The sequence below is a fragment of the Aethalodelphis obliquidens genome, unplaced genomic scaffold, assembly GCF_003676395.1.
Source record: "Aethalodelphis obliquidens isolate GAN/ISIS:26980383/991018 unplaced genomic scaffold, ASM367639v1 scaffold25, whole genome shotgun sequence".
In the NCBI taxonomy this organism is placed as follows: Eukaryota; Metazoa; Chordata; class Mammalia; order Artiodactyla; family Delphinidae; genus Aethalodelphis; species Aethalodelphis obliquidens.
In genome coordinates, this window is record NW_020837969.1 from 31,412,929 (window position 1) to 31,440,563 (window position 27,635).

The 27,635-nt window shown below is 44.0% G+C and overlaps 1 protein-coding gene and 1 non-coding gene across 2 annotated transcripts in view; one reads left to right on the forward strand and one right to left on the reverse strand.

Annotated features, from left to right (window-relative positions):
- ZMAT4 (zinc finger matrin-type 4) overlaps positions 1–27,635 on the reverse strand; it is a 213,529-nt gene that overhangs the window by 75,411 nt on the left and 110,483 nt on the right. The window contains exon 3 of the mRNA XM_027123019.1: positions 23,578–23,734. Coding sequence (XP_026978820.1) covers positions 23,578–23,734 — 157 coding nt within the window. The remainder of the gene's footprint in view (positions 1–23,577; positions 23,735–27,635) is intronic.
- On the forward strand, positions 7,881–7,999 carry LOC113628996 (5S ribosomal RNA). Its single transcript, XR_003436320.1, has one exon. It is a non-coding gene; the product is annotated as a 5S ribosomal RNA (ribosomal RNA).

Here is a 27,635-nt window from a genome sequence, read left to right on the forward strand (position 1 = left end):
ATGTGTATATATATATATATATATATATATAAAATGGAATATTACTCGGCCACAGAAAGAATGAAATATTGTCATTGGCAGCAACATGGAGAGACCTATTATACTTAGTGAAGTAAGTCAGACAGAGAACGACAAATACTATATATCACTTATATGTGGAATCTAAAAATAATACAGATGAACGTTTATACAAAACAGAAACTGACTCACAGACATAGAAAACAAACCTGTCATTACCAAAAAGGGGTGGAAGGACAAATTAAGTGTATGGGATCAACAGATACAAATTACTACACATAAAATAGATAAGCAACAGTGATAGATAAGTTACTGTACAGCACAGGGAATTATACCGAATATGTTGTAATAACCTAAAATGGAATATAATCTTGAAAAATACTGAATCGTTATGCTGTACAGCCAAAACTGACACAATATTGTAAATCAACCGTGCCTCAATAAAAAATAAGTAACCGATATACAAATAAATACTTGCTAAATGACATTTTAATTCAGGAAATGAATTGTCACAATATCTAGAAAGCCTTTTCCTACCTACCCAGAGATTTCATCAGATAGGGAAGTTTTTAGCTACTTTGGATGAAACCAAATGGTATTATTTCTATAGGGACTTAGAGAAACAAGAAGTCTCTTAAAAACCTCATTGCCAAATTCAATAATACATCGCCATGTGATGATAAAACTCAAACTGGGGCTGTACCATCCTGGCAGCCACCCAGAATCATTCTGCTATGACTTAGAAATGCTAATAAAAGCTACAAATATGCAGTTGACCTGTAACGTGAAAGGACTTCTATTTACGTTTCTGAAGGAAATTGAATCTTTCTTCCAAAGTTTCCTGCATCCTTACCAATTTCTGAGGATTTATAGCCATCTATTGTTTTTGATAGAAATGGAAAACATGTCAAACATTTGCAGTCTGAATAAATGTTGACTCTTGAAGCATAATTCACTTTTCTCTAAACTGGGCCCTAAAAAACATTTCAGAGTTGATTTCATCAATTGATACCTTATACATCATATTCTGGCAGGAGCAATACACTATAGAATATTCATCAGATAAGAATCTTATCTTGTACATAAGAAAGTAGTTTGATGCTGCATTTGCATGGTAGCTTTTCCTCTTTAATAATCCTACTACCCTGGTGCAGCACCAAAGTTTAATTTTTCCTATGCTTCTGTTTCCAACTGTCTTCACCAACTAAAACCCAGTTTATATTTCCTATAAAGGCAAACAAAGGTAGTAGTATAAAGGGAATGGAAATAGCTTTGAATCAAAATTGAAAATCAAGGTTGGGTTGGACTCTATCACCCCTGAACTGTGCGACCTTCGGCAAATCTCTGATGCTGCTGGTTTCCACAAGGTTATCTTTATACATTTCAGAGAGTACAAATTATGCATCTCATTCTGGAAACTTTACTTTCAAACAGGAAACCATTACTCTGATTCATTGAATATAGCATCCAAATCCTCACTTCGGCTTTTGACAGGGTACCAACGATCTCAGTGTGCCTGGGACCAAGAGGGTTCCCAGGACATGAGATTTTCAGTGTTAAAACAGGGAAAGTTGTGGGCAAACTGGGATGAGTTGGTCACCCTAACCTCTGGGATCAGACCTGATTTAACATCCCACTGGAGAAAAGAATTAGGAAAAAGTTTGGAAATAACTGTTCAGGAGACCAGAGCAGGTTCTCTTTCAACCAAGCAGACAGGATCCACTGATAGATCTCAAAGGTTTACTTGTTAGGTCACCAAGTGGGTGTCCTTTGCCAGAGAAGGGGGTACCACAACCTCCAGGAAATGGTGTTCTCACTTGCCTGTCTGCCTTCCAGTCCACAGTCACAGGGTGCCCTTCAACTCTCACACCTCCACAAGTGAGACTTTCAATAACACCTTCTATCTCCTACACCTTCTCTCTCTCTCTCTCTCTCTCTCTCCTTTCTTCTTTGTTCCTCCTTTTCTCTCCCCCTCTTTCATACATTCTTACAAAGGATCTGGGGGCTTTCAAAATAATCCCATAAATGGACTCAGTTTAAAATGAGTGGTTCTCTACTAATTCAAAAAGATACATGTATCCCAATGTTCATAGCAGCATTATTTACAGTTGGCAAGATATGGAAGCACCTTAAATGTCCATCAACAGATGAACAGATAAAGAAGTTGTGGTATACATACATATATACATGTATATATGTGTGTGTGTGTGTGCGTATATATATTATATATATATACGCGCACACACACACAGTGGAATACTACTCAGCCATCAAAAAAGAACAGAATTTTGTCATTTGCAGCAACATGGATAGACTTGGAGGGCATTATACTAAGTGAAATAAGTCAGACAGAGAAAGACAAATACCGTATGATATCATTTATATGTGGAGTCTAAAAAATAAAACAAACTAGTGAATATAACAAAAAAGAAGCAGACTCACAGATATAGAGAGCAAACTAGTGGTTCCCAGTGGGGAGGGGGGAGGTGCAATATGGGGGGGAGGGTGTGGGAGTTACAAACTATTGGATGTAAGAAAGGCTCAAGCATGTATTATACAACACGGGGAAAACAGCCAATATTTTGTAATAACTAAATGGAAACTAACCTCTAAAAATAATAAAAGTCCATAATACATTAAAAAAAAAAGCATGTGTTTTTCTCACCTAAGGGTTCTTATCTACATTACTAATTCTTCCAAGTTTTGTGATATCATGCAGTTTATTCTATTTCATCTGTTCCATGTATTTTTTAAAATTTGAGTTGCCCTCAAATTCAGTTTGACCAATGGGGCAGCTTGAAGCTCAGGGAGATAAATCAACCAGCGTAGGGCCCCTCATCAATAAACAGCAAAGGAAATAGCAAAGACCAGACCTTCTGACTTGAGGCCCAGCACCATGTTTCAATGTCAGCCAGTTCCCAGGGATGCCAAGGGAGCAACAGGGCAAATAAACAAGCAAATTGGCCACAGAGTCAGGACACACTTCCCGGGCTTCAGCATCTGTTCTCAGTAGGGATTCTTTGGAAATATGTATGTTCTCTAAAATAATTTTTCTGATTTCCAGTCCCTATGACCCACTGCCTTTCTTTTTTTTCTTCCTATCCTAAACCATATCAAAGACAGGAGGGGGCTTCCCTGGTGGCGCAGTGGTTGAGAGGCCGCCTGCCGATGCAGGGGACGCGGGTTCGTGCCCCGGTCCGGGAAGATCCCACATGCCGCGGAGCGGCTGGGCCCGTGAGCCATGGCCGCGGAGCCTGCGCATCCGGAGCCTGTGCTCCGCAACGGGAGAGGCCACAACGGTGAGAGGCCCGTGTACCGCAAAATAAATAAAAAAAGAAAGAAAGACAGGAGGAATTTTTCGGCAAGTATCACTGTTTTTTTGCAAATGCGGTTGACACTTCAATGTGACTGGACCATTCAGTGCCCGGCTGAGGAGTGGCTGTCACTACACATCGACAGCTCAGCCTCCAAACAGTCCAGCCTCTTCTGCAGGTAGATGCCTCAACTCCACGCAAACTGTGCAAAGTTAGAGCTCAAAATGTAGACTTCCTCTGTACTTCTCACAGAGGAGAGTGCCTCTTGTGTAGATGATAAACGCTCGATGAACATGTGATGAATAAATGAAGAAAAGAACTAGCACATTTCAGCTAATATCAACTCAGGGGATTTTCATGTTTTAATGAATGGCTCGTGATAGCTAAATTTAAGATCTTTGATGGTTTCATTAAACTTCCTTCATAGGATTAAAAACAAGTTAGATGAAGTGGGGATGAATTAAATAAACTGTGGATGGCTATAGTCTGAGATTTAGTGACCTGGAGAAACATTCAGGATATAATATAAATTAAAAGATGGAGGTTACATGTGGGATGTAAACCAAATTACTTATTAAATTATACACATAGACATATAAAACTATATATAAAGGCTAGAAGGCTATAAATAAAAATCTTAGCACCGGTTATTTTTAAGTTGTGGATGATGAGTGATGTGGTTTATACTCATACAACCCTTGATGCGGGGGAAAAACATTTCTATTTTTCATCTTACATACAGGTCACATTTCATGCGAACTTCTTTTAGTGCAAAGTCTAGAAAACACTGCTTAAGGGACTTCTGGTGCCACAACGAGGTCTCAGATTAAATCTCACAAGATTTTGTTTGCACTGATTTATTTATTAATTTATTTTTGATGGGGGTGGGATAGGTTGAGAGAAAGCTAACTCAGTCAGAATATCATATAAAAGCTCCAGCTTCTCCTATTTCTCCAAAAGATATGGGGCAACTCCTTTCCCACCACAGCCGACCCTGAAGTGGCTCTAATGATTTAGATAAAAGGAAGTATCTCTCTTCCTTCTCATCTGATATGTTTGGAAGTGAACACTGCTACCTGAAGCTGCAAGATAGAAAAATCCAGGTGCTATTTCTTCGATGACAGCAAGGAAATTAAAGAACACTATCAAATATCCCAAGTTCCAAAGTATGTACCATTAAACACTTCCTGAGAATAAACAAAGATGAGGGTGACTTACCAGAACCATCGTTCCAATTCAATTTTGTATCAACAGTCTAAGTATAATCAGCCTATTAGTGAGAATTGCTTCCTCACCCACACTGCATTCACAGATCATCAGTCTTCATTAATATCCTATTCATAGATTATTGATTTTCATTAATGTAGAATAATTCCCTCTGGTTCAGTCACTGATTAGGTTCTAAATATCTTAAGGACGCCTGTTTTCTGCAGAATCTTAATCTTTGAGAATAAGCCATTAAATAGAACTTCGGAGGAGATAAAAGCCCTTTTATAACTTTCTCATGTTGTTTGACAAAAGAATCCTAAGGCTGTGGTGCTCCACATTCTTTTACGCATTGGAAACAGGAGGACAGAATGTAAGTTTCAGGAGGCTAGAATCTTGATCGATTTCGTCCGCTGACGTATCCCAGGTGCCCAGAACCAGTGCCTGTTAAATCAAGCCTTGTGGAACAAGGGGACTCGTGTTTTCCCCATCAAGCTATCTACGTAAGAGAAGGAATCACGCTTTTACCTTAGGACATTCTGCTAAGATGATGTGATAGCATCCTCTCTGTCCAGACTGATCTTAAAAAGCCCTGCTGCGTTGTGGGTACAATACACTCATGGCATTCGGTTTTCAAACACTATTCAGTTAAGGTGTTTTATTCCCTCTGAGTTCAGTCTCAAAATCTACGGTTATCGCCTCTGTTCTCAAACTCCGTGCAGAGGTGCCCTGGATGGTGCAGTGAACACACAGGAGAGCCCATATGATCTTTTAAAATCCTGAGAAAGCATCGTGAATCCATCAGACCCCGTGGGAACCACTGTCTCCAGGTAATTCACAGTTTCAGCATGAGATGCTACAGTCCTTTCAGTGAGCTCATATTCCCTTGAAGCTGGACTTCCAGAGGCTGCTGTGTACCTCCAATCCATCCAACCAATCAACGAGGAACAGGAAATGAGGTTGACAAAGTCCAGTCTAATTCAAAGATTTGAGAAGTTACCCAGTGCCCAACAGGTAAACGCATCCATTAGTCAGCGTGGTTATTTAAGGATAAAGTACAAAATTAAGACTTCTTTCAATGCACGTGCATTATTTTTGCACACGGCTGCTAAGTCATTAGGACATAACTACTCATTAAGTTGTCTGGACACAAAGAGTTATGACATCCTACTGTATACTTTGCTTATTGCTTGAGCAAGTATTAATGACCTGCTAACTGGGCACTGCTCGAAGTGCCTCTCCTCACAAATCTCAGCTGAGAGGCAGAAAGTCAGCTTCTGGGGGAGAGACTCGACTCACTGCCACCCCCATGCCTGCCCCCAGCAGGTGTCATCCTTAGAGTGGTGAGCAGGACAGCATCACCCAGACCACAGCCAGTATTGCTAGAGGGCAAGGGAGGGCCGATGAGCTGACCCCTGGGAACGGATACTAACTCCTGCTCTTTTCATTCTGCCATCGTTCTCCGGCGTCACCTGATCCATACGCCTTGCTCAGGGATGGGAATGATTTACTTATCCAGTGGCATCAGCTATTCAATCAGGGAGCCAGCTTCCTGGATCGTTTCTTATAGGCTATGAATATTTACAGACGATTCAAAGATGAGAAAAGTGATCAGTGCCAGAGACACAGCGGAGATAAAGTGCAAGCTAAGTCTGGAGGAAGACAGAGAAAGAGGGTGGCCTTTTGGCCTGGGCTGGAGGGAAGCTGAAACTTTAGAAGTAATTAGGGAAGTTAGCGCTGATACTGTCCCCTGAGTAGAACACATGCATCTACACTTTTCTTCTTTACCCTTAGGCAGCATCCCTCGCGGCCCCAAAGCCACCTCCTGGCTTCTCCATCCGGCCTCAGCTTTGAGTTACCTTAAGCCCACATCCCTAAAGGTAACATTGACCTCGATAACCCAGAGTTTGCAAGTTATGAAAATTGCCTCTACTTTGTATTTAAAACTATGAATGTTAGCTCTGCATGTATCTATTTGGTTAATCCAAATAATCTAGAAATAAAGTACTTTGTATTAACTCCCACTTAGAAACTGCTAAGTCTTAACATTTGGCGCTCTTGGTAGTCAGCTCTATAAACCTCAAAGCAACCCAAGAACTTCCAGAGGTCAGACTGTGAAACATGGGGTTACCTGGCCCCATCATGCACGCTGCCCCCTAACACCTGGATCAAGAGAATCCAGAATATTAAGAGCTAAAGCAAGAAGGTTCTCCAGCCCCACAGAGTTTAAGGACCACGGCCTCACCCCACTGCTTCTGATCTTGAGCAGTGAGGTTGCTGGGTAGAAGACGATCGTACGTAAGGAAGAGGTTTTAGGCTAGGTAAGACTTCGAAGATAAACGCTAGAAAATCATCAGGCAATCCAGTTCCTGTGGAAACAGAAGGCTACTCAGAGCCCGAATTGTTTAGACGTAGCATCCATAATCATTCCTTTAACTATGGTTTTGACCATAAGCTGCACAGTGCATTGCCAGGCAGACACAGCCAAAAGGGAGTGCATAAGAGAGAATAGAAGAGCTCTCAGTTGAAGAATTTTTAGGACAAGAGTGCCATTGACAGCCAAGGAGTGTGAAGCCTCTTAAAACGTGTTACTCTGAGTGTGCTCCAAGGACCAAGGACATCAACATCGCCTGGCAGTTTGCTGGAGATGCAAATCTCAGGTCCAGTCCCGGACCACTGGATGAGAACCTACATTTATGAGAGCTTCAGATGACTCACAGGCAAATTAAATTTGGAAAGCACTGAATTAGGATTCAGTGGTTCCCATCCCTGGCTAAGGGTTAGAATCACCTGGGAGGAGTTGAATACTTATGGACTCCAGGCCACAACCCAGAGCAATTAAATCAGGATCCCCCGGCTCAGGGCTCAGCATCCGTAGCATCCGTAGCACTTTTGCAAGGTGCGTGTAGTGTGCGGCTGGGGCTGGGAACCGTGGGACTGAAGGAGCACCATCTGGCTTGGACCCCACATTCACCTTGACCTTACCAAGCATCTGTGATTCCCTGTCTCATCCGTTCGACTATAACTGGCACCGTCTTCCCCATGAGACGTACAGCACCACTCCGGCCCTCTTGGAATGGAAACATCTTTAATTTCAAGTGGCATCTTGTATAATGACGTGTAGAATTTAGAACTTGGGCCTAGACAGAGTCTTGCCGGGTTAGCACGAGGTCTCCCAGAGCACGTTTCCAACCCCCTCCTGTCAGAAGGAAGGTGTAACAGGCTCTAGACACCTTTCTGGCTGTTTTCCAACAGATGTTCATTTTTAAATAAACACTTCCTTTTTCCCTCCTTATTCCAATGGACAGCTTTCTTATTTAATAAATACTAAAATTGTTTTAGGCCTATGGCCATACCGCCCTGAATGCGCCCGATCTCTTCTGATCTCGGAAGCTAAGCAGGGTCGGGCCTGGTTAGTACTTGGATGGGAGACTACCTGGGAATACCAGCTGCAGTAGGCTTTAACAAAATAAAAAGTAAAAATAAATTTATAGAACTATTTTACTACATTGCATTAATTCTACAGAAGCTTTCTTAATAAAACAAATCAAAAGAGACAATGGGAATAAAAAATATAACATGGTTTTTAAATGAAATCCAACCACAACTCAGGGTGGGGTTTCTAATTAGACAATAAAATGGGGCTAATTGTTCAACCTCATATCGTTGCTATGAGGAGTGGTAATGAAATGTTCAGGTAGCTTGTTTTAAGCATCTGGTTACCAAAGTAAACGGCACACGTTGTAGAATGAGAGCCAGAGAGATGGCTCATGGAAGAACGGTGCATCAGTAATGGTTAAAGGATTTGGAATGGCTGAACCAGAAGAAAGCAGGCTGCAGACTTATAAATCTTGAGACTCATAGAGGACTATGGCATTTGGACCAACGGCCAGCTGTTTTCCAAAGCTGCTCAAAGAGGGAAACAGAGTGAATCTGGAACAGTAGGCCTTTGGAAGACAGGTAGCTTAAGGAACTTCATGCCTGATGTGAAGCAGGCTTCCTGGCCCTGGGATGGGGACCTGAGGGAGGTTTACAGAATGTGAGCATTATTAATACCCAGTGGTGGAGGGGAAGAGTGTTTAAATCACACCAGATACTGGGACTTAGAATGAAATGGAACCTTACTGGAAACAGATAGATAAGATGCTAAGTCCAGATTCTGTGAATTTCTAGGTATAACTAGTCTCTGGATGAAACATAACATTTTTTTCCAAAAGGCAAAATTCTTGAATATTAAATCATCAGGGTTAAACAGATATATGGACATCTTTCTTTCTGAATTATTTTGACTAAAACTCCCCTCCCCTTGGTATTAAGAAAGATCAAGGAAACCATTGCCAGAGTTAGTTTTCGCCTCCCTTGCCCACCAGCATTCTTGATCTATTAGTTCCACTATCTGAAAATGAAAATTCAAGTATTAATATTTCATCCGCTCTATTGACTGAAAAGCAAAATGAAGATGCCATGATTAGCACTTTGCACTAATCGAGGTGTAATTACAGTGAGAATTCGTGAGGAGGCCTTTAACCCCAGAATCCTGCTGCCCGGGTAACTGATTCCAGCAGGTGGGACAGAGTGGCCATCATGCCTTCCAGTGACCAAGGGCTCCTGGCTTCCAAAGACCTTTGTATCTTTCGGTTTTGAGGGCTGCACTTGCAAGTCCCAGGTGGTGTCTTTAGCCAGTTTCGCTAATTATAAGAGTGGCTGCAACTCCTGCCCTCTCACGGTTGACAACATCCTCTGGAAAACCTAGATGGATTTTCCATTAAAGCCATAAACTAGCGTGTGCCCATGAGACAAGTGAAGAGAGTCACTTAGCAGGAAGTCCTACACCAGAGAAGCAGCTTCTCTGAAGGCTGAGCGTACAGTAAGGAAGCATGAAAGGTCATCTACCTGTTTTCGGACAGGGAAACTTGCTTGGTATCTGGATCACATGACAATTTATAATGCAGGATAACCCCTGGAGAAACTGTCTATTTTCCTGTAGACTCACTTCATGAAGAGGAAATGTGCTTTTCTTTCACATTCCAACAGGAGAGCCTTGGAGTTGCGGTTTTCCTCACCTCCACGAGAGAAGGAACCCATGCATTTGTTCCGGCCTGGCTGAGAGGCAAAGGGATCTAAGTGTCAGAGGCGTGTGACCGATGTCAGGAAAGGGATTGCTCGGGACTAGGAAAAAAGAGGATGGTACGTATGGATAGAGACCTCTGTGTCCAAGGTGGCAGGACGTCCTGGGAATGTCTACGATGGGACCACGGCCTTCTCTTTGAAAGCCTAGCTTGGCACGGAGGGGTTGAAACCACCGAGGAAAGTCACTGACCTGGAGGAATACACCAGTCTGCACAGGCAGAGAGGAAAGTGAGACTCACTTCTGAGGAAGTCCTGGGTCTCCACCTTGAACCTGTGGAAGCCCAGCACCCAGCAGCCTCCTGGGTGATCAGAAAGTAGGCAGAGCCCACAGGCTGAGGGACCACTTTGGGGGTACCCACATGCTTCTAGGCCCCTGTGTGGCCCCTGTATCCCAAAGAATGAACAAGACTGGCCTTCTCACCAAGCTTCAAGGCTAGAGGACAGAAGTCTTGTAAATTGATTTTTTAAATATAAAGACATTTAATATTTGTGGCACTCAAGTATTATCCAGTAATTCACACTTACTGCATCTGATGATGGAAAAAACCAAACTGAGTGTTAAGCAAGACTTTTAAGCCTGATGTTTAAAATATATAGATGTTTCAGAGGATGAGAATAGAGTCTGGGACATTTACTACCAATTATTTTAGGTGGAATGCTTACTTTACAAGTGCCTTCTCGATTTCATAAACTAGACAGTTTTAGGGTTCTTGCCTTTAGTCAATAATTTAAGAATTGTTGCCAGAAAATCTCTCACTCACAGGTTTCTGAATCATAATGCAACCTGTGTGGATGCCAAGTCCTGGCCATGCCTCTTATTGACAGTTTCAGAATAAGCACAGGAAATTGATTGTTTTATTGGTCTACTATATTCCTTCCTAAAAATGTGTCAAAGAACACTTTCTGGAATAAAGGCATAACTGCATCATAAAAGCTGCTGAAATCATCAACTATCTTATACTGCTGTTGGATCACCCAGAGGAGAAAAGTGAGCTTGTGGTATTTTAAAAGATTGGTGAAAATCAGTTGGGAGGTGGCCTCATTGTTGAAATCTTTAATTCTACCCAATCACTGATGCATTGTTTTATTGGTCATCAAATATAAAATAAAAAGACAGTAGCCTTGATCTAATCATTGTTCCAAGCCTCTTATGATCCCCTCTACAAAAGCATGACCCAAAGAATCTGGCTTGCCTCTCATGCCAATTCATTTAAAACCTGATTCCCTGTAGGGTAGTCAGCGGCCTGACTTGTGTGTTTTCTCTTGACAGTGTGACACCAGGGAAAGATCACTGCAAGAGAAGAGAAGCCTCTTTGCCATCAACCAGTTTCATCACTTTGGGCAAATAATGTCATCTCTCTAGACTACAGTGTCCTCATCGGGAAAATGAGGTGGTTGATATAATAATTGCTAAGAGCCTTCCAGTTCTGCAACTCTATGAATCTATGACTTGTTGCATTTATAAGCATCAGAAATGCCAAGGTCATCATCAGAACAAGTGCACTGATCTGAGGACAATGCCTTAGAACAAGCCAGCTTTCCTAATTTAAAAGAAAACACACCACTACGAAGATCTGCCTGTTTGACAAACTATTGTTTGCATCTACTAAAAGCTAGACAGGTTATGCCAGGCACACCAAATAACCTGAGTCGGATGATAGAACTGCTGTGGTGGAGAAAATCTTCAATGCAAATATGAGGCACTGATTGGATCTGAAATGCATATATTATTCAAAACGTGAATTTATTTAAGTTTCAAACAGATCCAGAATACCCTTTTCTTTATTCATTCAACAGAGAACTCAAATAAGCAATTGGGTATCAGCCATAGAAATTTATGGAAAAGTTCTAAATCTCTGTCTCGTTTTCAATAGGAAATAAGGGAAAAAAGGAGACAAGCAACAAGATTTCAGAAGAGGAATATACGATAAATACACCCACACACGGGACAAGCAGAGTGGACAAGATCATTGCTTGTCTATTTCTTTCCCCACACAGTGGTTCACTGTTCCCACAAATGAGAAATTCTTTTTTTTTTTGAGCTTCATTTTTTTAAATTGAGAGACATTCTTGATTGAAGGTGTATAAATAACTGTCTTTGCGGCTTTATTGCTTCCAGTCATCTTAGTGAGAGTCTTGGGGGTGCAAATGTCTGCAGATCATTTTACAAAGAATTATTTATCCTCACCTAGAGATCAAGGGAAAAGCCTTAGAAAATGCAATCAGAAATCCTGGGTTCAAGTTCTGATTGTATATTTCACTATGTGACACCAGGCAAGTCACCTTACCCTATAGAGCCTCAGTTTCTTCATCAACAAAATGGAGCTAATAATATTTTGTATTTATTACAAAGATTAAATGAAACAATGAAGGTAATATTTCTGAGATAGTATCTTTTTTGGGGGGGGGTGGGAAATGCAGAGTGAGATAATATCTTAACAATTATAAGTTACGATCACTGATTTTACCATTAGGTTAAAAATATATATATATATATCATCAGGTTAGATTCAGCCTGCTCAACTACAGTTTTACCACAGGGCAGGATCTTTTAAAATACGATATATTTTTGCTTCATTGTTGAGAGATGAAAAGACTTTTTGAAAGCTACAGTTTATAAATGTAATGAATATAAAGTAACTTTTGTCATGTAGACAGTTGATTCTTGTTATCCGTGGTAGTTATATCCTATAAACTCTCCAGGAATACTGAATTAGTAAATACTGACCGAGTATTCCTTGGGGAAATAGAGTTAGGCTCCTGTGAGCTTGTGGTCACATTCTGATCAACTGGTCAATATAGAATCTTGTTTTACGTGTGCTTCTGTTTAAAGACACCTTCTTTAATATATATTTTTGATTCACTAACATTTAACTCAAAGCCAACACATTACAACTCATGCCTGAATAAAGCTTATCTAAACACACACATTTTCCCTGTAAGGCACATCACAGCCTTCCTGCACTTAGGAAAACTAGACAGCACTCCAGGGCCGTCCCGGGGAGCCATTTTATTTTATTTTATTTTTTTATTTTTTTTGCGGTATGCGGGCCTCTCACTGTTGTGGCCTCTCCCGTTGCAGAGCACAGGCTCCGGACGCGCAGGCTCAGCGGCCATGGCTCACGGGCCCAGCCGCTCTGCAGCATGTGGGATCTTCCCGGACCAGGGCACGAACCCGTGTCCCCTGCATCGGCAGGCGGACTCTCAACCACTGCGCCACCAGGGAAGCCCCGGGGGAGCCATTTTAAATGGCAAAATTTCCAACAAAAAGCACAAAAGTGCAAAACACCTGGCAGGAAATAGATTGCAAAAAAGGCACTTGTTTGCAGTATGACGGTTGAAATTTCGAAGGTAGAGTATTCCCTTCAGCTGAGAACATACACATGCGGCAACTCAAATTTTTCACCACTTTGCACACATCTGTGAGTGTCCATGAAATGCCATGAGTGCTGATTTTGTGGTTAAAAATAAATTTTAGTGAGTAGGTGAGTTCACAGATACAAAATCCCACAAATAATGAGGATTGTGTGTTTGTGTATACTTATGTAAGTATTTATACACAATCATATATTCATTCAATACTTAATCATGTGGCAGGCACTATAGTAAGTATTTTAGATATACCTTCTTCCTCCTTTATTATAATAATTATATAATCTCAGTATCACCATAATCTTACCAATATGAAATTGAGGGCTAAGAACTTAAAATCACTTGTAAAATTCACACAGATAGAACCAGAATTTAAAGCTGAGTCTGATTTCCGAGCCTGTGTTTGCCCTCTGCTTTATTCTGTGTTTCACCAATTTTGTTTTTTTTTAAATCAAGCAAGTGGCCAGGCATACCACTTCTTGTCAAATTGGCAAACCACTGCCTTTGATCATCACACTGAACTCAAATTTAAATGACCAAGGTAACAATTTGAAAACCAAGCTATAGATATTTAAACGCCTATCCTTATTCTAATTCATGCTTCCAACTTTCAGTCATCTATTTTCAGTTATTAAATGCCTACTATGTGCCAGTAAGTGTTGTATGTGCAGTCATCAACACAGAGGTAATGCCAGGATGCCTCTGGGGCACGTCAGAACTGTTCTCCATCCATCTTCTAGGGCTAAGATATACACACACTACAGCAACTTCAAACTCTTACGGGCCAAAAAATGAAAGAAAGCTTATTGCTAAATGTGATGCCATTACCTGTCAAGCCAGTGATGTCTGAGAACTATATAAAAGAAAGTGCTCAGTATGCATTCTGGCTAAGAATGATGGATGTATTCATAAAAGCTTACATGTGAAACAGTAACTTTTAGGGGCAATGTATCAAGCAGGATGGATTAGGCTCTCCTGCAGTAACAAATAGCCCCCAAGTATCACAATAAAGGCCTCTTTTTTGCTCTTGCAAAGTCTAGTGTAGGTTGAATGGCCCTCTTCCATCCTGTAGCCCAGTCTTAAGACATCTACTCCCAACCAACTGAAAGTCTGGGGAAGGTAGGAAGCAAAGGGTATTTGGATGAGCAATGTCTCTGCCACAAACACAAATAAATTTTCCCGTTAATCCTAAATGTAATACCTAACCATATACACTATGGGTAATCTTAAATCTCACTTTGATTAATGGTAGACAACGGGAAATACCTGTAGTTTAAAGTTTTTATTCTAAGCTTCAAATTTCTTCTAAATCGTTTACATTTTCTTCAAGAAAACTTTTTAAAGGACAGTTAAAGGATGTTTTCTTTTAGGATTTTCTTTAAGATTTTGAGTCAGAACTCAGTCTCATTCTTATTTCCATTATCTTGTTTGTATGGGTTGGTCATAAAAAGAAAGGGGAAAAATTACTAGCTATCAATCATAATATCCGGGCCAGTGACCTCAGTTAAATGAAGGTGGTTGTATCCTGTGTTGAACGGTGTCTCCCCTCAAATTCATGTCTGCTCAGAATTTCAGAATGGGAACTCATTTGGAAATACGGTTTTTGCAGATATAATTATTTAACTAAGATGGACCAGACTGGATTAGGGTAAGCCATAGATCCAAGAATTGGTATCTTTATGAGAAGAGGAAAGGACACACAGATGCACAGGGAGGAAGGTCATGTGACAATGGAAGCAGAGATTGGGATGATGGATCCAGAAAGCCAAGGACCGCCAGGAGCCTCCAGAAGGTAGGCACGGATTTTTCCCCAGAGCCTCAGTGTGAGCGATGCCCTGCCCACACCTTGATCTCAGACTTCTAGCCTCCAGAACTCTGAGCATAAATTTCTATCGTTTTAAGCCGCCCAGTTTATGAGACGTTGTTACAGCTCCCCTGGGAAACTATACAGATCAGACCTCAGATTTCAAATAAGAATTCAAAATCAGGAGGTATAAGTATATGAAGGCTTTGATAAAATCTGGTTATCATTTCATCTCTTTCGTTGTCTAAATGCCTTTGAAATTCAGGCCTAGCGGAGATATTTGCTACCACTCACATCTTGCAGCTTCTCTGGAGAATTCCTTGATCTCAACAAGAGGGAGCCACTCGCCTCCCCTCTTTCTCTATTCTCAAGGTACCTCCCCAAGGCTCGTCTCTCTAACTTCCCGCCATCTGTCCTGATCTCTCCACTAACTCCCATCCGGTGTCTCCCCAGCGTCTCAAAGGTGTGTGGTCCTGGGGAATGTTTCATTTTACACACACACACCTATAACACCACCACTCTCTCTCCTCGCCGCCTCTCCCCCCGAGATCATTCATTGTCTAGATCAGAGGTGGGCAAACCTTCCACATGAAGGACCTTGGAGCAAATATTTCAGGCTTTGTGGATTCTACGGACTCAACTCTGCCATCGTGGCACAAAAGCGGCCTAGACAGAGCGCAGGTGAATGAACGCAGTCGTGTTCCAATCAAACTTTATTTACGGAACACTGAAATATGAATTTTCTATATTTTCTGTGTGTCACAAAATATTCTTCTTTTGATCTTTTTTAAACCGCTTAAAAACATAAACACCATTTGGGGCTTGCAGACCACACAGAACGGGCAATAAGAGGTCAGATGTGGTTCTCGGGCCAAAGTTTGCTAAACCTGATCTAGCTCAGAGGTTCTCAACTGGGGTCAGCTTTGTCCCTCAGGGAACATCCGGCATGTCTAGAGACGTTTCCTATTGTCACATGTCTAGTGGGGCTCTTTTGTCATCTAGTGGGTGGAGACCAGGGATGCTGCTAAACATCGTACAACGCACAGGACAGCACCCCTCCCCTCACCAAGAATTAGCCAGTTAAAAATGTCAGCGCCACTGAGATTAGAAACTCTGAGCTAGACAAAGGGTTCCTGTGAGAAACTGAGAGCCCTCCCTAACACCCCACGCCATAGGTTATACAGTTATTAAGGCCCTAGTTGGACGACTCTCCTCCTAAATTCTTCTCAGATCTCTCCAACTGCAATCATTCTAACTGTTCTTCAATAGATCCCGTGTATCCATAGATCTTCACGGTGTGTTGTTCATTGTAGCCAAGGGCCCACGTTTCCTCCACGGCGAGCCTCAGAAGGGCATGTGGTGTCTTACCCACCTTTACATTCCCAGGACCAAGGGTGACAGGAACTGAGCGAGGAAAACAATGAACTCAAACCTGCAAGTTATGAACTCACTTGAGGCAGGTACCAGATGAGGGAATTCCAGCTTCCGTAGAGAAGCTACTTCTATGAGCCCTCAGAGTGGAATTTTCTGTCCCAGAATGCCAGAGTTGCTGGGTGGATCGATGGCCAACAAGGCCCCATGCCTGATGCAGCAGGAACTACCTTTGGCCAGAAAGTCAGTGGGACTGGAGCTGGTTGAGAAGAGCCAGTAGGACTTCCTGCAGCCCCTCTTATGGCATCAGTGGAATCTTCAATTACCTGTTGAGCTTGGCGTCCTGTGGCATCACATGAGGCTGGAGCAGGTGGGACCACAGAGCCAGAAATTGATTTGCAGAATCCCGCAGCTCTGTGTTTGCCCTGCCCTGCTCCCATCTCATGCACCCGACGGCCCTTGGAGCCCTGACTCAGCCCCTCCTCCTAACCTCTGAGTTTCTCTCACCCTGACCCTGCTTTGCTCTCCCCATCTCACAGCCCACCTCTGCCCCACCCCAAGCTTCTGCACTTGACTATGCCTCTTCCTCCTCTGATTTCTGGACTCAGCTAGTCCACACTCTGGACGTCCCAGGCCAACACCACCAATGGCTCCCTCCCTGCACACAGCACAGAGCCCCACTTCTCCCATCCTCCGACTTGCCCTCTGCTCAAATCCGGTCTCCTGCTCGGTCCTATGAGCCCCTGTCCACCCTCCCTCTCTACCCAGTCACGCTGGATTATGTCTCCTTTGGCAGATTTCCCTGGCTGTTTTGATTCATCTTCTCCCCAGGTTCCTGTGACCTGTACCCTGACCCCTACATCTGCACTCGTACTTGTCCTCAGGCAGGTGACACTGGCTGTCACTCTCTGTTTCAAGCACACGGAAGACAGGCTGTGTGTCGGGGAGGATGCGGGAGAACAAGAGTGGAGCCCTGTCCCCTCCAGGAGGTGCTCTTGGTAAAGCAGATTCACCCACCGGAAGTAGCCTTGGATGACAAGACAATAAAGTATTTCAAGAGCAAAATTACATGGCCCAGAGCTCAGAGCAGGGTAAATAAAAACAGCTTCACTTCCTAAGCAAACAGAGCAAAACATTTCCTGAGCTCTACGTGGCCCTGTGATCAGCACTTTGCATTTATTAATCAGATCCTATAATCATTGTAGAACGCCTTTGATATAAGTAACAGCATTAGACCCATTGTACAGATCGGGAAAGGGCAGTCCGGGCAGGTGAAGTCCTCAACCAGTAAAGGGTGGGGTCTGACTGACCTGCTTAGTATCACAGGACAAAGTCAGCAGTGGTTTTTGCACAGCGAAGTAATAAGTTATACTTGCGGGTAAGGCCCTGATACAAAGATATACCTCCTTCCCTCAGGCAAGTCTCTGAAAACACTCACATCAGTGTTCCCTATGTTGAATTTGAGGCTCCCTAAGGTGAAATAAGTAAAGCATACATAAAGGAGTGCCCTGTTTGGCTAAGTATTTACTTAGCCCAGGTGTGTTAGTTTCCTCTGGCTGCTGTCACAAAGTCCCACAAAATTAGTGGTTTAAAGCAGCACAGTTTTACTGTATCACCATTCTGGAGGTCAGAAAACTTAATTCCATAGGCAACCTCAGTCGCCCCTTGCCATGTAACACATATTCACAGGTTCTGGGGATTAGGAAGTGGGCACATTTCGATACACTGTTTGGTCTCCTCCAGGCAGTAACAGTGCCCTTGGGGCACCACCAATGGCAGACCTGCAGCCGTTGAACATATACCCCTACAGGGCACCCAGGCAGCCAAGGGGAAAGTCCAGCACAGCTTACGGCATAGGAGCCCCGAATGGAGCCATCCACCTGGTTCCTCATCTTCCGCTGCTCTCCCCTTCCTACAGACCCGGCTCCTGTGAGGGGCCTCCAGGGCCAATCCCCGCCTTCTGTGAGCAGGTTTACATCAATCTTCTAGCCCTTTGTGTTTCCACTCTGATCACACAGCTCCTTCCATATACCTGAGATTGGCAGTCTCTTCTGGGCCTTCATTCTGGTGTCTGGTTCCTTATCTGATCCTTCAGAGACGTTGAGTTCTTGTCTTTTCATTTTTTTTTTAAAATAAATTTATTTATATATTTTTGGCTGCATTGGGTCTTTGTTGCTGTGCACGGGCTTTCTCTAGTTGCAGTGAGCGGGGGCTACTCTTCGTTGTGGTGTGCAGGCTTCTCACTGCGGTGGCTTCTCCTGTTGCAGAGCATGGGCTCTAGGTGCACAGTCTTCAGGAGTTGTGGCTCGTGGGCTCAGTAGTTGTGGCTCACGGGCTCTAGAGCGTAGGCTCAGCAGTTGTGGCGCACGGGCTTAGCTGCTCCGCAGCATGTGGGATGTTCCCGGACCAGGTCTCGAACCCGTGTCCCCTGCATTGGCAGGCAGATTCTTAACCACTGCGCCACCAGGGAAGTCCGAGTTCTTGTCTTGAAAAAGATTCACTGTCACCTCTATTTGCCGGTCCTCAGTCCCAGATGCAGAGTCCTGCCCTCGGCTTGGTGGCTGCGTGTTTCTCCTCCTGACAGGTTTCCTAAATGCCAGAGCCTGTTTGTGTCCTCGACTCCGTGGTCACCCCCTGCCCGTGGGTTCACAGTCCCTGTTCCCCCGGCCCACCAGCACCAGCACTGCCCCCCTCTCCTGGGCCAGGCCCTGCCTTGGTTCACAGAACTCATCCCAGAAAGGTCCGTCTCCAAGGAGACCCAATTCCGGGCACCCTTGTGCTCCTCTCAAGCAGAGTTTGAATAACCCCGTGTTAATCATAATCTGGACGTCAGAGGCTCTGATAGAGGAAAGGGGTCAGGCTGCCTACTACACCCCATCAACTCACCAAAGGCTCACCTGGGAAGAACACAAGACCTTCTACTTTTCAAAGCACTTTTCAATCTATCATTTGCTCTGTAAAAGGGCCAGTGAGGTAAATGCATCCAGTATAAGAAACAGACGACTGATGGGAAAACTAAGGTTGAAAAGTACGTGGAGCTGCTAAAGGAGATGCGACAAGACCGAGCCAGGCCTCACCTCCTGTCTCCTGACTCCCAGGTTAGGGTTTTTTCCGCCATATTATGTCAGTGGGTCAAGCCTGTAGGTAGCATCCGCTGAGAATCTCAGGGTCGGAAGGTCTTTAAATGTCATCTAGGCTAACCATGTAATCTAGGGACATTAAGTGTCCTCTGGGTTAATGTCATGATGGTGGCAGCCCCTCAGGAAGTGCCCTGACAAGTGGTCAGCCAGCCTCTGCTTCAAAGCAGCCCCCGACACACAGCTCACCTTTAAGTGTCTCTGAACGTTAATAACGCCTTCCTTATCTCGAGCTCAGATCTAGCCCCCTAACGTCTACCCACTCATTGGTTGAATCTGTTGCACCCAGGCACACACATGCATGTATGCACACACACATATGCACACACACACACACACACACACACACACGCAATAGAGAAGAGCCAAACTGGACTACATGTTGGATCTGTTTCTTTTACCTTAACCTTTGCTTTCCACTGCTTTTGTTCATTAAAAGGGTACTGTCTATACGTAATTGCCTGCCTTGGGGAACCCGCCCCTCTGCCTGAATGTTAAACCGAAGTGCCTTTGTTCAGGGAGACTCTGGACCCTGTTCCACCTGTAGATGGCTGCAAGAAAGAAGAAATGAACACATCCCCTCCCGGAAGCTGGCCATTCCAGGGGACAGTTGCCTAACTTAGGGCCTTTTTACTTTCCTTCCTCATCTCCTCCCTTTCTCTGTGCTATAAAATAAACTGGCATCCAAACCCCGATAAGATGGTGATTTTGAGACTTTAGTCTGCCATAATCTCGGTCTGGCGGCTTTCCGAATAAAGTCGTATTCCCTGCCTCAACACCTTGTTTCCGATTTATTGGCCTGTCGTGCGGCGAGCAGAGCGAACTTGGACTCGGTAACACACACACAGCATGACTCTTTCCCATGACAGCCTTCTGAGTAATCTCTTTTCCGCGCTAAACAACCCTGCTCCCTTTCCTCTCCCTCCAGTGAGAGGATGTCCATGCCCTTCACCATTCTGGCCTCTGTCCTCTGAGTCACCTCGAAACGCTTCCCACAGTGTGGCAGTGACACGACCACGGCAGCCTAATCTAGCCTCCGATCTGGGCATGACCTCCACGCTGAAGTCTGCCAAGGCTTAGAGAATGTGGTGGGTCCCGAGTCCCATCACGCTCTCATCTTACAGAAGGATCTAGAAAAGCATGGACTGGAGCAGAGATTCCACAACACACTAACAAACAAGATCCGGAACTGGGTTTTGTTCTAGCGGCCCTGCCAAGCATCTCAGAAATTCTAGTAAATACAGGTGCATCTGGAAAGGCAACCCAAACCTAAACTGTGTAATTCGGCAGGATCCCCAGCTGACGCCTGATCAAAGCACCTCTTGAGTAGAGGGAAAGGTAATGATTCCCAGATACCAGCTGCTCGCCCTCGTCAGATGGAGTAGCTCGGAGAAGCAATGAGTCGTGCTTCAATTATTCGTACCCAGAGGTCGCCACCACTCAAGAGCCTGTCATTCGTGGAGGGGAGGCTTCAGCAGCACACCTGAGCGGAGAGATTGCTTCTGAATTCAGCTGTTTATATGTTCTGTTTTTCCCTTTTGTTTTCATGACGGAAGTAATGTCAAGCCCATCTGGTTGATTAGGCAGAGCAGTTCCTAGATGGGCAGAGGACAGTGAACCTTCGGCACCGCTGCTGGGTTCGGCTGCGGGCAACAAGGGCGGATGGCAGGCAATCCTGACTCCACTAAGGAGCAGAAGGGGTTGCACTTGGGGGCTCAGGAAGCCCGTGGCCTGGGTCTTCTTTTCTGCTGCCTCTTGGTCCTTATCCTGCATTTGCAGTAACTGCATTTTGCTGGAGACCAAGCCTCAACCTCTATCCTAGGTCTGGCAAACCGGGTTCAGGGAGCACTCTGGTCTAAAATGATGGTGCCCTGCCATGCTCTGAACAGCCTTTTCTCTCCCTAGAGCCCCAGGACTGCAGCCAGCACCCTGCTACCACCTGCCCGACTTTCTTGATGCCGGTACCCTGCTTGAGTCTCAGTACCCAGAATCTCCATTGCTGGATTCCCCCCTCCTATCAGGCCCTCCACCCCTGTCCTGTGCCTCAGGACATAATGCCTACCCTCCGCTTACACTTGTACCTGATGACTCACCTCCCTGTAGGAGGACACGTTGCTTCCTTTGCTCCCTGCCAGCAGCTGGCTTGACAACAACGCCAGCCCAGGGACCAATGTAGCTTCCCAGGCTGCCCAGTTCTGTCTGAAGTTACCAATGTTCCAAGATCCTTTCCGCTCAAAGCAGCTTTGGAGGAGAATGGATGGGAGGTTAAGCTGAAGAAAGGGAGATGCTGGGAAAAGCCAACCAGCATCTGTTTCCGTAGCCCAAGCCACGAGCTAACAGCTCCTGCTACCTTCCCCCCACCCACCCCCATTCCCTCCTCACCCACCCAGCAGCTTGATGCCTGTCACAGTGAGGACTGGGCCAGCCCCATGGACACCAAGACTAAGTCATTAAGGAAACACTGCAGTTCAAGGATTTTAGATTCTTTTCCTTTGGAATATATTGATGGCAACTAACAACTCAGGATAACTCAGAAAAACAAACTGATGCTTGGTTGTCTTAAGGATGTATTGAAATTCACAAAGAACTATTTTTTTTTGCCTGGTGGTGATTTTTTTTTACAGAAATAATAACTCCCATTTGCTAATTAACGTGATAAACAAAGATATAGCCTCTTCTCTTCCATCACCACCTCCAAAATTAATGTTAACAGCAATACTAAGCTTAGGCAGAGAACAAATGGGCTAGTTACACATTCACGGAGAACAGGTAAAAACTTTCCAGTGGTTGTTTCTTTGAGGTGTCTATTTTAAGAGATTTGAGGGGGAGTAGGTTACAAGGTGAGCATCCAACCTTTTAGAGAGCAAAAATCGAGAGTTTCGACCAAGTGCCAGCTCATCAAATGCCAACACACAGAACAGGCCTAAATCAGGCTGAGCTTGTCTCCAAATTCAATGTGTTTTGCAACGCCATCCTCTGTCTGAACGTCATAGCCACCTTTACAAAAACAATGGTCTTTAGTTCAGCTAAGTAGAAAAATGCAGTGAAAAGATTCCTTGCTCGTCTCCAGGTAAAAGCAGATATTTTTCTTAAGAAAAACCCCAGTGAGGATAAAAGCCAAGTATTGTTTTAGACTCTCTTCAATTTCAAAAATACCATTGAAAAAATAATTACACCCACGATTTATGCATGATGCGTCAGGCAGCCAGATACAATGCACTGCTACCTTGTAATTGCACTGAAAAAGTCAACATCAGGAAATATACCCTCAACTTCTTGGGATTATCACCTCGTCTAGTAACATCTTTGCCACAATGTAAATCTTGTCCAAATAATCTATCTTGATTAAATGATAACAGTAGTCATTTAGTTCTATGACTTAATAGACTTCTGAAGAATTGTTTTTTGTTACTTCTGAAGAACTAGAGGGTCATATGATCTGTTATCAATTTTTTTTTTTGCGGTACGCGGGCCTCTCACTGCTGTGGTCTCTCCCGTTGTGCAGCACAGGCTCTGGACGCGCAGGCTCAGCGGCCATGGCTCACGGGCCCAGCCGCTCCGCGGCATGTGGGATCCTCCCAGACCGGGGCACGAACCCGCGTCCCCTGCATCGGCAGGCGGACTCTCAACCATTGCGCCACCAGGGAAGCCCAATGTTTAAGCTTTTTATTGTGAAAGTTAATAGGCTTGAATCACAAGATTCCCTACAAAGGTGACTGAAATGTCATCTGGGGGGAGGGGGTGGGTGCACCTCGGGTGTCAGCACATGAAAGTGTTTTTAAAGACTCCCATTTTCCTCCTCCATATCCCCATGAAGACGAGAACATTCTCCAGGATTGAGTAAGGAAGCAATATGTATACAATACACTATCCATCACCCCTACTGATTACAGACCCAATCTAGAAAGGACAGTGTTCCTTACATAATAGATGGATTATCTTACATAACATACGATAAATATGACAGACAACATCGTGCAGGATGGAAACAGCCATTCAGATGCAAACTGGTGAATTACGAATCTGAAGGGGCCAGGCTGAGAGAACCAGAACTTGGGTTTAACAGTCTTATGGCAGCACAAGTCCCGCTGGGCTACCTGCTCATCCCTTTAGGTTTTCCTCTCATCCACTCTCATCCTGGCAGCCACCCGCGAAGAGGGAGCCTGATAAATGGGACGGGCACTGGATTTCAGTGTCTCCCCGACATCACTGTTCAGACACCTACCTGTGGTCGTTAACGGGGTTTTCTCTCCTAGCAACAGTTTTAACCTTTTGGCATGGATTTTGCCTTGATAATGTGAGTCAGCCACCACCGCGGAGGTGAAGGACATGTTACAGAGGGTACAGCACTTGTTTTTATCCACCATGTCGGCATCGCTTCCCTGTGAGGGAGAGAGATGAAAAGAACATTAGCGAGAGCCCCAAGGCCTCTGATGTTTCCGTCGCATTCCATTCTGTTGCACGTGAAACTTACCATAGACTTTCTTCTTGAAATGTCTGTATTGTCTTTGCTCTGCAGTCTCTTTTTTCTTCTCCATGATAATCATCAAAACTTTCTCAGTTACTAACTTCAACCTATATTTAAGAGGGACCACTACTGCCAGCACTGGGAACACAGGACAAATGGGCGGATATGAACCACCCGCAGAAAACCAAGGCCCACAACAGGTGTAAACACATGGGACCTGGCACCGGGAGGAACGGGGTCTCTCACTTCCTCCATTATATGCATCAAAGTAAGTAAAATATCGGAGTTCACGTGGCCTGAATTACTTAGCAAAAGTTATCATTTGGCATTCAGCTCTGCCTCTGACCCACTTTAGTCTCACCAGGATACGTGGTCCCCTGTTCAAGATTTTTTTAAACATTTCTTTACGGAATTGACTGTTTTTCATAATTAATGTGAGTCTATATCATAAAGCTATGGTGACCATGCTGGCTGAATTTTCCAAGAGAGTTTGTGTCATTTTCCTTTTCTTCAGGACAGGTGATTCATTAACTGCTGCACAAAATACTTCAATCCAGCTTGATTTTTACTCCTTTGTAAGACTTCACGAAAATGAATAATGATTTGGAGAAAATAAATCCTTTGTCAGACCATGTGACCCGGCTACTGTGCTCACAGATCATCAATTACCTATATTCTGTGAGGGGAAGATTAATCCATAGGCTTCCCTCCTGCCTAGTTAGAAATTGAGGGTAAAGGAAGCTCTCAGATAAGGAGTTAATCTATTCCTTAACGGAACGGCAGTAGCAAAGCATCTCTTTATTAAAACAGCAGCCTTGGGTGAGTATCTTGCCCCACAATAGCCCCTTCTCCTATCCCCGGCAGGCCCAAAGAGTGCCATTTAAAATAAAAAGGAAAGAAACTGGGTCATTTGTAGAGACATGGATGGACCTACAGACTGTCACACAGAGTGAAGTAAGTCAGAAAGAAAAAAACAAATATTGTATAATAACGCATACGTGTGGAATTTAGAAAAATGGTATAGATGATCTTATTTGCAAAGCAGAAATAGAGACACAGACGGAGAGAACAAACATATGGATACCAAGGGGGGAAGGTGGGGTGGGATGAATTGGGGGATAGGGATTGACATATATACACTATTGATACTATGTATAAAATAGGTAACTAACAAGAACGTACTGTACAGCACAGGGAACTCTACTCAGTGCTCTGTGGTGACCTAAATGGGAAGGAAATCCAAAAAAGAGGGCATATATGTATACGTATAGCTGATTCACTTTGCTGTACAGTAAAAACTAACACAACATTGTAAAGCAGCTATACTCCAATAAAAATTTTTTTTAAATAAAATCGCATGGGGACGAGGATGAGGGTGGGGATGGGACTGAGAAAGGGAATTCTGTATTTTTCTGCATAATGATAAGATGTCCAGACTGCTGGAGAGTGTTACCTTGCAAATTATGGGGCAGTTAGAAAACTAACTCCTTCCTTCTTAAGGCATTCGTTGGTAATAGGGCTGACAATTGTCAGTCAATCTTGGGAGGAGTGGTGTGTGTGTGTGTGTGTGTGTGTGTGTGTGTGTGTGTGTGTGTGTGTGTGTGTGTGTGTGTGTGTGTGTGTGTGAGAGAGAGAGAGAGAGAGAGAGAGAGAGAGAGAGTGCGTGTGTGTGTGTGTGTGTGTGTGAATGTACCAGGAGGCTGGGCTGCAGTTCGGGGATTGGGGAAAGGGAGAGACGCCATAAGAGTCTCTGAGATTTGCAGTCCCACCTACAGCTATTTATTCTCTTGACCTTAGCATTTAAATCTTAGCATCTCCCCAGCCCCCTCACCACAGCTAATGAGTGAGATTGAAAGAAATGTACTGCTAGGGGCTGGAGTGGGGGTCGGTGAAAGGAGACGGATTCTATGGAGAGGGGAGGGTCTTCCCGAAAGCGGTCTCCTAGAGAGGCACAAACCTCAGGGCAGGACGTCTGGGTAGACATCGAGGCTGGACTCACTGAGTGTACCCTTGCTGAGGGTTTCAAGCCGAGGTTTTCTCCTCAATAAAAAACTAAAAAGTGAATTCCCTGGTGGTCCAGTGGTTAAGGCTCTGCGATTCTACTGCACGGGGTGCGGGTTCAATCCCTGGTCGGGGAACTAAGATTCTGTATGCTTTGTGGCACAGCCAAAAAATATTTTTTTAATTTAAAAAAATAATAAAAATAAAAAACCAAAATGAAGTCATAAATACTTGTATCCCTTTGTCTGGTCTACTATGGAGCTGACTGGACCAGGCAGGAAAGAGGAGAAGAGTTGGCTTCCCCGCATCGACCTCACCAGACAAGCCCAGGAGATGCCCCAGATCTATGTATGGGGTAGAGCTAGGAATACCGGGAAATACAAACCAGGGGGTTACTGAAGGCTTTGAGCCCAGTAAATGAGGAGTGGACAGGGGAGGACTGAGAGGCACGGACCGGCACTTCCCCACTCTGTGTGAGAGGGTATTTGTCCTACATTTGGCGGCGGGGGGGAAGGAAGGTTGTCAAGGTGAAAGTCGTTGTTTGAATTACCCGTTTTCACCTACTTATGCATAATATGGGTCAAAGCACCTAATTTTTTTCTTAAAATTAGGCAGAAGATTATTAGCCAAAGCTTAACGCACAACCTACACCTATTTAGATCATGTGTATCCCTCCTGCCTCTTTTAGTAAAATTGCCGGCCCAGCCTGCCCCGCTCTCCCTGGAGTTCTAAGGTGGAGACATTTCTACGGAAAGTGACTGCTGCCATTATATGAAGTGTATTCAGAATTAGTTCCCGGGGCAAAGGACAGCCCTTAAACTGGATGATGACCAGTGGGTTTATGGTATTCATTCACCCAACACATTTTTAAGGACCTCCTAAATGTGTGAGATGCTGTGTTAGATGAATATAACCCTACTCCTTGTTATTAAGGAGGTTGGGACCAGGAGAATTGGAGAAGGCAGGTATAAAATGGAAGAGAAATATTGTAATCAAAGACATATAGTCTCCTATTGGACCCACGTTCTCCCAATTGTAAGGCAAAAAGACTAGTAATGTAAATGAGCCTATTTCTGTGGATTTTCATCTTCAAGCCTTTCTTGTGCCTGGAATGTCCTTCCTCATCATTTCTTGTCTAATTTCCTCTTTCCAGAACCTGTTCTCATGGCCCAGGTTAACCATCACTTCTTGAGATGAAGCTTCTTCTGTCTCCCTCTACGGTCCTGCAGAAGTGGGCACTGATCTTAGGGTCCTCTGTGTGTCCTGTACATGCTTCTCTTATAATAGAGCACTGAGTCCTGATGTTTATTTGTTTTCATATTTGTTCCCCTTGTGAGGAAGAAGGACATTGCTAAGGCCAAGGACATGGAGACTGAGGCCCCAGCTTTTAGCACAAGGCTTGCCACACAGTGGGACCTACAGATATTTACTGGATGAATGGAGGAGTCGAGGGTTGGTTTGTTAGGTTAGGAAATTGCATGCCATGAAAAGTCAAAAGAGGAGACAGGTAATGCAAGGAGGTCTATGGTCAGCCCAAATCTTTCAGACTAACAGCAAGTTGGCCAGAAAAAGAACCAGAATTTTCAACAATTTATAAACTAACTTGAGGGTTCAACTAGGGCAACATTTTCCAAAAATTTATGTTTGTTTCATCATGGTTTTAATACATATTCTTAGATTTCTGCTCTGCTGGGCAATCTCATTCACATCACAATATAGAACAGTGGTCCCCAACCTTTTTGGCACCAGGGACCGGTTTCGTGGAAGACAATTTTTCCATGGACCAGGGTCGGTGGGGGGGATGGTTGTGAAAT